The following is a 13,858-nucleotide window of genomic DNA, read 5'->3' on the forward strand; positions in this document are numbered from 1 at the left end:
ACCTGCCTCCACTCCTGCCTGCACTCACAGCAGCAAAACCAGGCTGTTCCCGGCCAGAGACCAGAGCCCTGTTCCCGCAGGACGCTCTTGCCAGCACCTTCCAGGACTCTCCGCTGTGCACACAGCACTTTTCATGCCCGCTCTCCACAGCCTTTGGAACACAGAGCACAACCTGGCTGGCGCTGCCGTCAGCACACCCCAAACACAGGCGGAGGAAGGAGAAGCAGGGGCTGCTTTGTGGCCATGCCCAAGAGAGACTGGAAGGGTGCCCTCCCTCTGCTCTCACTTGGGTGCCTTTCTGACAGGCTCTGAGGCAGGGGCTGCGATTCCTCCGTTGTGGGGACCAGAACCGCAGCCGGGATCCCGGCACTGCCTGACGGCGCTCCGGGCAATTGGCACGGTGGTCGCGTGTCTCAGCCTCGGCCACCGTGCTGCTGCTTCACTTGCCCTCAGGCACAACAAAAGCTCAGTGTTTAGTTGTCAGGGATGCTCGGGAATAAAACAATCTGAAACGTACTTGTGACTGCAAAACAAGTTTTCTTTGATGAGTTGCTGATGCAACAAATACATCCCAACCCCTGGATTGGTGAAAAGCTGCTGAGCGGCAGCAGGAGACGGAAGGTGATGCTCAGCTGGGAGATGCAGGCAGCCCATCCAACTTCAGGGCATGCCCTGCATCAAAAGAGCGTGAATTTAGTCCATGTCACCACTCCACCCCAGAACCAGGTTTCATAGCTCCTCCTCTGGACTGGAGCTTCTCCAGTTACATCATCACCTCACAGATGGCCAGAGCAGGAGTGGTGAATGTGGGCAGAGCTTCGGCCACAGAATCAACCTGATCCAGCACCAGAACATCCACACTGGGGAAAGGCCGTACAAGTGTGGGGAATGTGGGAAGGGCTTCAGCCACAGAGCCAGCCTGAGCTTGCACCAAAAGATCCACACTGGGGAGAGGCCCTACAAGTGTTGCCAGTGTGGGAAGGGGTTTCGGGTCAGCAGCAAGCTCCTTGAACACCAGCAGACACACACAGAGGAGAGGCCCTTCCGCTGCCCCCACTGCGGGAAGGGCTTCAGGCACAACTCCAACCTCATCATCCACCGGCGCATCCACACTGGGGAGAGGCCCCAAGAGTGTCCCCAGTGTGGGAAGAGCTTCTCACAGAGCTCAGCCTTGACCCAACACCAACAAAGGCACCATCAGGAAAGCCCTGCCAGTGCCCCCAGTGCAGAAAGAGCTTCGAGCTCGGCTCCAGCTCCAGCCCCCACTGGAGGAGCCACATTGGGCAGAGCCCCGGTGACCCACATTCCCTGTGTTCCGTGTTGGGTGGATTTTAGATAACTTTGGGTGGTTTGGGGCCAAATCTGGTGGGCTTTAGGGTGGATTTTTTATCCCTTTGGATGATTTTAGGCCCATTCAGGTCTGGTTTCGGTTCATTTGGGTGATTTTATGATAAACTGGGATATTTTTGGTGGATTTTAAGTCCCTTTGAATGATTTTCACCCCACATGGGTGGATCTTAGGTGTGCATGGGAAATTTTAGGCCCCTTCTTTTTGGTTATTTTTGGCCCTTATGAGTGGATTTTCAGCCTCTTTGGATAATTTCATGTCAAACAAAGTCCTTCTCTGGTGATTTTAGGTCCTTTTGTGTGGCTTTCAGGCCATGTTGGGTGATTTTAGATCTTTTTGGTTGATTTTAGGCCAAACCGGGTACGTTCAGTTTGGATTTTACACCCATTTGGGAGATTTAGGAGTGCTTTCAGGCTATTTTGTGTGGGTTTTTTTTTAAACCAGTTTGTTCAATTTTAGGCCCCTTGGTTGGATTTTAGAGCCCTTTGGATTCTTTTAACCCCATTGGGCTGATTTGAGGCCAAACCATGGAGATTTAGGGTGCATTTTAGTGCCCTTTGGGTAATTTTAGGCCACTTTGTGGGGATTTTAATCCCATTTGGATAATTTGAGGCCAAACCTGATCGGGTTTAGGGTGGATTTGAGGCCCCTCTGGAGAGTTTTAGGCGCATTTTGGGGGATTTCAGGGCAAACCCGGCGGTTTTAGGGCCGCGCGTCCCCTTGGCCCCGCCCCTTTCCCCTCCCAGTTCCCGCCCTTTCTCTGATCCCGCCTCGTTCCGTTCGTTCCCCGCCCTTTCATTGGCCACGCCTCCTTTCCCTTGGGTCCCGCCCATCTGCTGGCACGTTCCGTCCAGCGCATGCGCAGATGACCCAGAAGTGGCTCCCCCGGGCGCCGCCATCTTTGTTCCTGGTCCCCCGAGCCGGCTCCGGCGTGTCCGAGACCTACGGTGGGGCAATGGGGGATCTATAGGGGATCTATAGGGGATCTCTAGGGGATCTCTAGGGGATCTCTAGGGGTCTGGGGCGACCTGGGGGTGTCTTTAGGGGGTTTAGTGGGTGGTCTGTAAGGGGTTTAAGGGGGTCCATAGGGGATTTAGGGCGGTCTGGGCGTCCCTAAAGGGGGTTTGGGGGGCTATAGGGGCTCCATAGGGGTCTGAGGGGTCTATAGAGGGTCCGTAGGGGTCCGTAAAGGGGCTCGGGGCGTCCCTAAGTCCGGGGCTCTGGGGGTCTCTTTTGGGGATTATTGGGGTCTGGGTGGCCTTTCCGGGGCTTGGGGGGTCTGTCGGGGATCTGGGGGAGCCTGTAGCGGCTCCGGGGAGGTGTGGGGGTGTCCGTGGGTCCCTGTGTGGGGTTTTGGGGCGGTCTGAGGGTCCCCAAAGGGGCTCTGAGGGGGCTCCAGGGGATATATAGGGGATCTCGAGAGGGTTCAGCGTGGCCTGGGGGTCTCTCTAGGGGATCTGGGGGTCTCCCTAGGGGATTTTGGGAGGGCCTGGGGGTCCCTGGAAGGGGTCTGAGGGTCCATTTAGGGGATCTCAGGGTCTCTGCAGGGGATTTGGGGAGGGCTTGGGGCTTCCTAAAAGCGGCTGGGGGGGAGGGTCCCACAGGGGATTGGGAAGGGGTCTGGGGGTCTCTATAGGGGATTTAGGGGGGGTCTGGGGGGTCTATAGGGGATCTGCGGGGGTCCCTAAAAGGGGTTTGGGGTGGGTCTATAGGGCTTCTATGGGAGCCTGGGGGAGCATATAGAGGGTTTGGGGAGGGTCTTGGGATCTCTGTAGGGAAATTTTGGGATCCTTGGAGGGAATTTTGGGCTCTGTACAGGGAATTCTTGGAAATGTAGAGGTCCAAATGGGGCAATTTGGGGTTTTCTATTGGGAACTTTTTTGAATTTTGGGGCCTCTATTGGGAATTTTGAGGGGAATTTTGGGGGAATTTTGGATCCAAAAGCAGGGACTTTGGGTCCAAGTGTGGGAATTTTGGGATCTCTAGAGGGGATTTTGGGGAATTTTGATACCAAATGTGGGAAGTTCCGGCAGTTCTTGGTGATCTGCAGCACCGGCACGAGCAAGTCCTGCCTGCTGCACCACTTCATCGAGAGCACGTGTAGGAAATTTTGGCAATTGTCAAGGATTTCAGGAATTCTGTGACTTGTGGAAGTTTCGGGAAATTTTCTTTGGATTTTGGGGGACTTTCTGGGTGCTTTCGGGGATTTTTAAAATATTTTTAGGAATTTTGGGGTGGTGTTTTTGCATTTTTAGACTGTTTTCTGTTGTTATTTGGGGGCTTCTTTGGGTTATATGTTGGGAATTTTGAGAAATCTGAGGAGTTGGGGAGTTTTCAGGGAATTTTTGTGGAGTTTTGAGGGATTTTAAAAAATATTTCTGAGCATTTGAAGGGTTTGTTTGGCTTGTTTGTTTTCATTTTCGGGGTGATTTTTGATGGAGTTTGGTTGAATTTCTGGGGAATTTTGGGGAATTTGGGAAATTCTGGGTAGTCTGGGAAAATTTGGGAATATTACTGGAAGTTTTGCAGGCATTTTCTGGCTTTTTTTCTTTTTTGAGCTATTTTGAGGCTTTTTTCAGGATTTTTTAAAAATAATTTTCCTTTTTTATGCAATTTTGGGGTGATTTTTTAAAAAAATTTTTGGGAATTCTGTGTCTCTCCAGGCTCTCCCCCATCCTGCGGCATTTTGGGCAATTTTCTGTCACTCTTGGGTCATTTTTGGTCACGCTTTGAATCATTTTGAGACATGTTTTGTAATTTCAGGGGCATTTCTAGTCAGGTTTTGGTCATTTGGGGGCCATTTTGTGGCCATTTTCTGGCACCTTTCAGGCACTGTCGGTCTCTTTAGGGGCGTGTTTGGTGACTTTTGGGCCGTTTTTTGCCGGTTGCGGTCCCGGTCTCAGTCTTGTCCCGGTGGCAGCTCTGGTGCCGGTTTCCGTCCCGGTCTCGGCCGCAGTCCCGGTGCCTGTGCAGCGCCGCTGCGGGTGCTGCTGTCGGTTCCGGTCCCGGTCCTGCAGCGGTGCCGCTCTCGGAGCCAGTCTCGGATCCGGTGTCGGTCTCACTCCTGGTGCTGGTGCCGCTTCTGCTGCTGATTTTGGTCTGGGTCCAGGTCCCGGAGATTTTAGGCGGGTTTGGGTAATTTTAGGCCAAACTGGGCAGGTTTAGGGTGGGGTTTTGAGCCTTTTAGTGTGGATTTTGGGCCCCTTTGTCTGATTTTAGGCAAAATCTGGTGGGGTTTAGTCCCATTTGAGTGATTTTAAGATAAACTGGGCAGTTTTAGGGTGGATTTCTGATCCCTTTGAATGTTTTTTAGGCCCATTTCGGTGGGGCTTAGTCCCATTTGGGTGAATTTAGTTGAAATCTGTTCGGTTTTAGGGTGGACTTTAGGTACATTTTCTTGATTTTAGGCCACACCCGGTATTTTCAGGGAGGATTTCACAGCCTTTTAGGAGATTTGAGGGGATTCTTGGCCATTTTGTGTGGGTTTGAAACCACGTTTGGCAATTTTAGGCCGCATTGGCTGGTTTTAGACCCCTTTGGATGATTTTATCCCCAAGTGGCTGATTTCAGGCCAAACCCTGTGGCTATAAGGTGGCTTTTAGTGCCCTTTGGGTGATTTTAGGCCACTTTGTGGGGATTGCAGGCCTCTTAGGGTGATTTGAGGCCAAACCTGATCGGTGTAAGGGTGGATTTTAGGCTTCTTTAGACAATTTCAGGCCCGTTTGAATGCTTTTCGTTCGAACCGGGCCCTTTTAGGACCGCGCGTCCCCTCGGCCACGCCCATTGCCCTCACGATTCCCGCCCTGTCCCTGACCCCGCCCCTTTCCCCTCCCAGTTCCCGCCCTTTCCTTGGCCCCGCCCTCCCAGGCCGGGCCCGGGCCCGGGGGAGGAGGAGGAGGGAGGGAGGAAGAGGCGCAGCGGCAGCAGGAGCGGGAGGAGAAGACGAGCGGAGGGAGCGGCGGCTCCAGCGCTCCCTGAACTGGCGGCACCGCCGGGATCATCGCTCCCATCCCGCAGGTGCCCGGGGAGGGGGAGCTCACTCCAAATATCCCGGGGGGTCCCTGGGTTTGGGGTTTGTTGGGGGGATGTTTGGAGCTCGCGGGGATCCAAAGCCGAGCAGCAGATGCCCCTCGGGGGGACATCGGGGGCTCCCCGGGAGGTGTTTTTGGGGTGTCCCGGTGTCGGCAGAGCCGGGGCGGGGGGCGGGGGAACACCGGGTTTGGGGAGCCCGGGAGAGCCGCCGCTTCCCTGAGCGGGAGCCCAGAGAGAGGAGAGCCCAGAACCGCAAAGCGGGGACCCCGAGAGGGGGGGGACCCCTGGGATTGCCGGGACCCCGTTAGGGGCTGGAGGGGCGGGATGGCCGGGAAGAGGGTTCGGGAGTCGCGGTGCTGGAAGTGGCTGCTCCCAGTGTAAGCCCAGTCACTCCCAGTATCCGTAGGTGGGGAGACAGAAGAGGGGGGAGCTTTTCGGGTTCCTGGGACTCGCCGCAGCCTGGGGAGGGCGGGCACCGAGCAGACGGGGGATCTCCTTCCCCTTCCCTGTGACACGGAGGCAAATCCCATCCTGTCCTTGTCCTTCCTCCCCCAGACAGGGAGCCGAGCATGGAGAGCAGGGAGGACAAATCCCCGCGGCAGAAGCTCGTGGCAGAGGCCGTTTTGAGCGGCTCCATGGCGCAGGAATGCAACGGGGAGGAAAAGGGCCGGAGATCCCTGAGGAGGAGGGGCTGCAAACGCAGCTGGCGAGGATGTGAGGAGGAAAGAGCCAGGCCGGGCCGGGAAGGCGGCCGGAGATGGAGCCAGAGCTCAGAGCTGGTGGTCCACGAGCAGCTTTGTGATGGGGAGAAACCCCACAAGTGCTCCGAGTGTGGGAAGAGCTTCAGCCAGGCCAACAGCCTGATCTGCCACCAAAGCATTCACACAGGTGAACGGCCCTACGAGCGTGGGGAATGTGGGAAGAGCTTCAGACAGAGAATCAACCTGATCCAGCACCAGAACATCCACACTGGGGAAAGGCCGTACAAGTGTGGGGAGTGTGGGAAGGGCTTCAGGTACAGAGCCAACCTGAACTTCCACCAAAGGATCCACACTGGGGAGAAGCCCTACGAGTGTGGGGAATGTGGGATGAGCTTCAGCCAGAGGTCCAGCCTACTCCGCCACCAGATGTTCCACACAGGGGAACGACCCTACGAGTGTGGGGAATGTGGGAAGAGCTTCACAGAGAGAGCCACCCTGATTGAGCATCAGAACATCCACACTGGGGAAAGGCCGTACACGTGTGAAGAATGTGGGAAGGGCTTCAGGCAGAGAGCCAGCCTGAGGCTACACCAAAAGATCCACACTGGGGAGAGGCCCTATGAGTGTAGGGAATGTGGGAAGAGTTTCATCCAGAGTTCAAGTCTGATCAGCCACCAAAGCATCCACACCGGAGAGAGACCCTATGAGTGTGGGGAATGTGGGAAGAGCTTCAGTCTGAGGTCCAGGCTGATCTTTCACCATAGAATCCACACTGGGGAAAGGCCCTACAAGTGTGGGGAATGTGGGATGAGCTTCAGCCGGAGCTCCCACCTGATCCTCCACCAAAGGACCCACACCGGGGAACGGCCCTACGAGTGTGGGGAATGTGGGAAGAGCTTCAGCCAGAAAATCAACCTGATCCAGCACCAGAACATCCACACTGGGGAAAGGCCGTACAAGTGTGGGGAGTGTGGGAAGGGCTTCAGCCACAGAGCCAGCCTGAGCTTGCACCTAAAAATCCACACTGGGGAGAGGCCCTACAAGTGTTGCCAGTGTGGGAAGGGGTTTCGGGTCAGCAGCAAGCTCCTTGAACACCAGCAGACACACACAGAGGAGAGGCCCTTCCGCTGCCCCGACTGCGGGAAGGGCTTCAGGCACAACCCCAACCTCATCATCCACCGGCGCATCCACACCGGGGAGAGGCCCCAAGAGTGTCCCCAGTGTGGGAAGAGCTGCTCACAGAGCTCAGCCTTGACCCAACACCAACAAAGGCACCATCAGGAAAGCCCTGCCAGTGCCCCCGGTGCAGAAAGAGCTTCGAGCTCGGCTCCAGCTCCAGCCCCCACTGGACGAGCCCCATTGGGCAGAGCCCCGGTGACCCACATTCCCTGTGTTCCGTGTTGGGAAGTCACCTTGCCGATTATCCTTTTGATTAGACCTTAATTATTTTCTCTTCTCCCTCTCTTTGTACTGCAAAAGCCAAGAGAGACTGTAGCCCTGCTTTCGTGCCTGAGATCTTTTGGTTTTATGAAATTCTTTTCTCAGGGAATTTTCTGTAAACAAGAGGAGTGTTTTTCTAAAAACTGTAGCATTGTTTTTCATTCCTTTTCCTAGGAGGGACTTCTTGATGTCCCTCTGGTCTGACCAATGTGATTGACGAGGTTTGTCTTTTTGTCACCAATCAGATTGGTCTGTGTAAAATACTAAGGGAGACACATTCCGAAAAACTAAAGGAGTCATTTTCAGCCTTGGGAAGCTCCGAGTCTCCCAGCTCGGTCCCGCCCGGAGGCGCGGCCAAAACTCCCCGGAGCGAGCGCGGCGCCCCCGGAGCGATCCCGGAGCGATTCCGGGTCCGATCCCCGTCCCGGTTTCGGGCTCGGTCTCAGTCTCGGTTTCGGATCAGCGCCAGTCTCGGAGCTGGTTCCGGTGCCGGTCTCGGTCTGTCCCGGAGCGCTGCCGGTCTCGGTTCTGGCCGCGGTCCTGGAGCCTTCCCGGGGCCGGTTCCGGAGCGCTCCCGGCGCCGGTCGCAGTGTCGGTCGTGGTCTCAGTCTTGGTTCCGGTACCAGTTCTGGTGCCGGTTTCGGTGTCGATCCCAGTGCCGGTGCCTGTGCGGGGCCGGTCTCAGTTGCGGTGACGGTCTCAGTGTTGGTGTTGCTCCTGGTTCCGGTGCTGATCTTGTCTCGGTCCCGGTCCCGGTCCCGGTCCCGGAGGTTTTTGGCCCATTTGGATGATTTGAAGCTAAACCTGGTGGATTTACGGTGGATTTTCGGCACAACTGGCGATTTTAAGCGAACCCGGGCGGTTTTAGGACCGTGCGTCCCCTTGGCCCCGCCCCTTTCCCATCCCAGTTCCCGCCCTTTCCTTGGCCCCGCCCTCCCAGGCCGGGCCCGGGCCCGGGGGAGGAGGAGGAGGGAGGGAGGAAGAGGCGCAGCGGCAGCAGGAGCGGGAGGAGAAGACGAGCGGAGGGAGCGGCGGCTCCAGCGCTCCCTGAACTGGCGGCACCGCCGGGATCATCGCCCCCCATCCCGCAGGTGCCCGGGGAGGGGGAGCTCGCCCCAAATATCCCGGGGGGGGTCCCTGGGTTTGGGGTTTGTTGGGGGGATGTTTGAAGCTCGCGGGGATCCAAAGCCGAGCAGCAGATGCCCCTCGGGGGGACATCGGGGGCTCCCCGGGAGGTGTTTTTGGGGTGTCCCGGTCCCGGCAGTGGCTGCTCCCAGTATGAGCCTGGTCAGTCCCAGTATGAGCCCAGTCTGTGAAAAACAAGGTTCACTTTCTATGTAAATTTTCAGAAATAGGTTTAATAGAAAATGAGTCAGTTAGGAGATAAAAAAAAAAGCTAAGTACGTTTGGCCGGTTGACTTGGCATTTAGCCAAGTCCACACTCTGCTGTATCAGAGTCATTCTTTAAATGCCATTGCCATTGTATCAACCTGTTGAATGTTCATATTTTTCCATAAACTAGTTTCCATATTCCGGGAACTGTTTTGCATGGTCCCTCCTTGGGTCCGCTGTTTTAGGGCATGCGTGTTTCTTGGCTGTGTCTTCCTTATCACCTCCAGGTTGAGCCTTGGTCCGTACTTTCTTCAGATGGTAGATGCTGATAGTTGGTATCTCAATAGCAGAGTCTCCTTTACATGTTCACTAGATGTTATCCTGACCAAACAGACAGTTTAAGCATACTATATCATCTAGTACCTCTATGCCTAATTTTCTTTACTAATAGCAGAACTAAAAAAACTTATATCATTACACAATATTCTTAACCATATAGAACACATCTTGCAAAAAGCCAAGTTTATAATATGCATTTATAACACTGGTCAGTCCCAGTATGAGCCCAGTCAGTCCCAGTATAAGCCCGGTCAGTCCCAGTATCCGTAGGTGGGGAGACAGAAGAGGGGGGAGCTTTTCGGGTTCCTGGGACTCGCCGCAGCCCGGGGAGGGCGGGCACCGAGCAGACGGGGGATCTCCTTCCCCTTCCCTGTGACACGGAGGCAAATCCCATCCTGTCCTTGTCCTTCCTCCCCCAGACAGGGAGCCGAGCATGGAGAGCAGGGAGGACAAATCCCCGCGGCAGAAGCTCGTGGCAGAGGCCGTTTTGAGCGGCTCCATGGCGCAGGAATGCAACGGGGAGGAAAAGGGCCGGAGATCCCTGAGGAGGAGGGGCTGCAAACGCAGCTGGCGAGGATGTGAGGAGGAAAGAGCCAGGCCGGGCCGGGAAGGCGGCCGGAGATGGAGCCAGAGCTCAGAGCTGGTGGTCCATGAGCAGCTTCGTGATGGGGAGAAGCCCCACAAGTGCTCCGAGTGTGGGAAGAGCTTCCGCTGGCAGAGCGACCTGCTCCGCCACCAGAGGACCCACACTGGGGAGAGACCCTACGAGTGTGGGGAGTGTGGGAAGAGCTTCAGCCGACGGTGCCACCTGATCTGCCACCAGAGGATCCACACCGGAGAAAAGCCGTATGAGTGTGGGGAATGTGGGAAGAGCTTCAGCCATAAATCCCACCTGATCCGTCACCAGATGACCCACAGTGGGGAGAGGCCCTACGAGTGTGATCAATGCAGGAAGAGGTTTCAGACCAGCACTTATCTCCTCGTGCACCAGAGCACGCACACGGAGGAGAGGCCCTTCCATTGCCCTGACTGCAGGAAGGGCTTCAAGCGGAGCTCACACCTCATCCAGCACCAGAAGATCCACACCAGGGAACAACTCGATGAGAGCGAGAAATGTGCGAAGAGCTTCAGCGTGAGGTCCAACCGGATCCATCACCAGAGGACCCACGCCAGGGAACGACCCTATGAGTGTGGGGAGTGCGGGAAGACCTTTAGCTGGCGGTGCCGTCTGATCAGCCACCAGAGGATCCACACAGGAGAACAGCCCTACGAATGTGGGGAATGTGGGAAGAGCTTCAGCCAGAGAATCCACCTGATCCAGCACCAGAACATCCACACTGGGGAAAAGCCGTACAAGTGTGGGGAGTGTGGGAAGGGCTTCAGGCAGAGCGGCAGCCTGAGGTTCCACCAGAGGATCCACACTGGGGAGAGGCCCTACAAGTGTTGCCAGTGCGGGAAGGGGTTTGTGACCAGCACCCTGCTGCTTGAACATCAGCAGACACATGCAGAGGAGAGGCCCTTCCACTGCCCCGACTGCAGGAAGGGCTTCAAGCGGAGCTCACACCTCATCCAGCACCAGAAGATCCACACCAGAGAACGACTCAATGAGAGTGAGAAATGTGGGAAGAGCTTCAGCATGGGGTCCAACCGGATCCATCACTGGATGACCCACGCTGGGGAACGAACCTTTGAGTGTGGGGAATGTGGGAAGAGCTTTAGCTGGCGGTGCCGCCTGATCAGCCACCAGAGGATCCACACAGGAGAACGGCCCTACGAATGTGGGGAATGTGGGAAGAGCTTTAGGCACACACCCAACCTGATTATCCACCAGAGGATCCACACTGGGGAGAGGCCCTACAAGTGTTGCCAGTGTGGGAAGGGGTTTGTGACCAGCACCCTGCTCCTTGAACACCAGCAGACACACACAGAGGAGAGGCCCTTCCGCTGCCCCGACTGCGGGAAGGGCTTCAGGCACAACTCCAACCTCATCATCCACCGGCGCATCCACACCAGGGAGGGCCCCAAGAGTGTCCCCAGTGTGGGAAGAGCTTCTCACAGAGCTCAGCCTTGACCCAACACCAACAAAGGCACCATCAGGAAAGCCCTGCCAGTGCCCCCAGTGCAGAAAGAGCTTCGAGCTCGGCTCCAGCTCCAGCCCCCACTGGAGGAGCCACACTGGGCAGAGCCCCGGTGACCCACATTCCCTGTGTTCCGTGTTGGGAAGTCACCTTGCCGATTATCCTTTTGATTAGACCTTAATTATTTTCTCTTCTCCCTCTCTTTGTACTGCAAAAGCCAAGAGAGACTGTAGCCCTGCTTTCGTGCCTGAGATCTTTTGGTTTTGTGAAATTCTTTTCTCAGGGAATTTTCTGTAAACAAGAGGAGTGTTTTTCTAAAAACTGTAGCATTGTTTTTCATTCCTTTTCCTAGGAGAGACTTCTTCTTGATGTCCCTCTGGTCTGACCAATGTGATTGACGAGGTTTGTCTTTTTGTCACCAATCAGATTGGTCTGTGTAAAATACTAAGGGAGACACATTCGAAAAACTAAAGGAGTCATTTTCAGCCTTCTGAAGATCAGAATCTGTGTTGTTGTGGTGTAAAACAGCATCGATTTTAGAGACTGGCACTGTGCAGACTGGGATTGTGCAGACTGGGATCACATGGACTGGGATTTCACAGGCTGGACCATCTGGATCAGAACCATGGAGGCTGGGATCATACGAACTGGGATCACATGGACTGGGATGGCTGCACCGGAACGATGCGAAGCGAGGCGGTCCCGCCCGGCCCCGGGGAACCGCCCAGTCCCTCCCAGTCCCTCCTAGTCCCGCCCGGGGACGCGGCCAAAACTCCCCGGAGCGAGCGCGGCGGTCCCGTAGCGATCCCGGAGCGATTCCGGGTCCGATCCCCGTCCCGGTTTCGGGCTCGGTCTCAGTCTCGGTTTCGGATCAGCGCCAGTCTCGGAGCTGGTTCCGGTGCCGGTCTCGGTCTGTCCCGGAGCGCTGCCGGTCTCGGTTCTGGCCGCGGTCCTGGAGCAGTCCCGGTGCCGGTGCCGGTTCCAGAGCGCTCCCGGCGCCGGTCGCATTGTCGGTCGTGGTCTCAGTCTTGGTCCCGGTACCAGTTCTGGTGCCGGTTTCGGTGTCGGTCCCAGTGCCGGTGCCTGTGCGGGGCCGGTCTCAGTTGCGGTGACGGTCTCAGCCTTGGTGTTGCTGCGGGTTCCGGTGCTGATCTTGTCTCGGTCCCGGAGGTTTTTGGCCCATTTGGATGATTTGAGGCCAAACCTGGTGGATTTACGGTGGATTTTCGGCACAATTGGCGATTTTAAGCGAACCCGGGCGGTTTTAGGACCGCGCGTCCCCTTGGCCCCGCCCCTTTCCCCTCCCAGTTCCCGCCCTTTCCTTGGCCCCGCCCTCCCAGGCCGGGCCCGGGCCCGGGGGAGGAGGAGGAGGGAGGGAGGAAGAGGCGCAGCGGCGGCAGGAGCGGGAGGAGAAGACGAGCGGAGGGAGCGGCGGCTCCAGCGCTCCCTGAACGGGCGGCACCGCCGGGATCATCGCCCCCCATCCCGCAGGTGCCCGGGGAGGGGGAGCTCGCCCCAAATATCCCGGGGGGGGTCCCTGGGTTTGGGGATATTTTTGTGGGCGGATGTTGGGATCGGGATTGTGTGGGGCTGGGTGGGTGGGATGTGGTTTGAGAGTAAATCAAACTTGGAGAGTTCTTGGTCACATGGACTGGGATTTCACAGGCTGGACCATCTGGATCAGAACCATAGAGACTGGGATCATCTGGACCGGGGTGGCCGCCTCGGAACGATGCGAACCGAGGCGGTCCCGCCCGGCCCAGGGCAACCTCCCCGTCCCTCCCAGTCCCGCCCGGGGGCGCGGCCAAAACTCCCCGGAGCGAACGCGGCGGTCCCGGAGCGATCCTGGAGCCGATCCCGGAGCGATTCCGGGTCCGATCCCGGTCCCTGTTTCGGCCTCGGTCTCAGTCTCGGTCCCGGAGCGCTCCCGGTGCTGATTCCGGTCGCGGTGCCGATCTCGATCCCGGAGCGGTGCCAGTCTCGGTGCCAGTGCCGGTTCCAGTTTCAGTCCTGGTCTCAATCTCGGTGTCGGAGCGGTGCCGGTGCCGTTTTTGGTCCCGGAATGCTCCCAGTGCCAATCCCAGTCTTGGTCCCGGAGCGGTGCCAGTCTCGGTGCTGGTTCCGGTGCCGGTCTCGGTCTCGATCCCGGAGCGCTCCCGGTCTGGGTTCTGGCCGCAGTCCTGGAGCAGTCCTGGTGCCGGTGCCGGTTCCGAAGCGCTCCCGGCGCCGGTCCCAGTGTCGGTGTCGGTCTCAGTCTTGGTTCCGGTACCAGTTCTGGTGCCGGTTTCGGTGTCGGTCCCACAGTGCGGGTCCCGGAGCGGTGCCGGTCTCGGTTCTGGTGTCGGTCTCGGTCTCGGTGCCGTTTCTGGTGCTGGTCTCGGTCTCGGTGCCGGAGATTTTAGGGTCTTTTGGGTGATTTTAAGCCAAACCGGGCCCTTTTAGGACCGCGCGTTCCCCTGACCCCGCCCATTTCCCCTCAGAATTCCCGCCGTTTCCCGGACCCCGCCCCTTTCCCCTCCCAGTTCCCGCCCTTCTCTGACCCCGCCTCGTTCCATTCGTTCCCCGCCCTTTAATTGGCCACGCCTCTT

General features: G+C 57.1%; 1 protein-coding gene across 1 annotated transcript; it reads left to right on the forward strand.

Moving 5' to 3' along the window:
- The first annotated feature begins 700 nt into the window (after positions 1–700).
- On the forward strand, positions 701–11,263 carry LOC136303424 (zinc finger protein 850-like). The gene is made up of 3 exons (XM_066207095.1): positions 701–1,194; positions 6,180–7,303; positions 9,804–11,263. The coding sequence occupies exons 1-3, from the start codon at positions 701–703 to the stop codon at positions 11,261–11,263; spliced, it is 3,078 nt and encodes a 1,025-aa protein (XP_066063192.1).
- Positions 11,264–13,858: the final 2,595 nt, after the last annotated feature.

This window comes from Chamaea fasciata, unplaced genomic scaffold (genome assembly GCF_029207755.1).
Source record: "Chamaea fasciata isolate MVZ Bird 193981 ecotype frontalis unplaced genomic scaffold, bChaFas1.0.hap1 SCAF_33, whole genome shotgun sequence".
In the NCBI taxonomy this organism is placed as follows: Eukaryota; Metazoa; Chordata; class Aves; order Passeriformes; family Sylviidae; genus Chamaea; species Chamaea fasciata.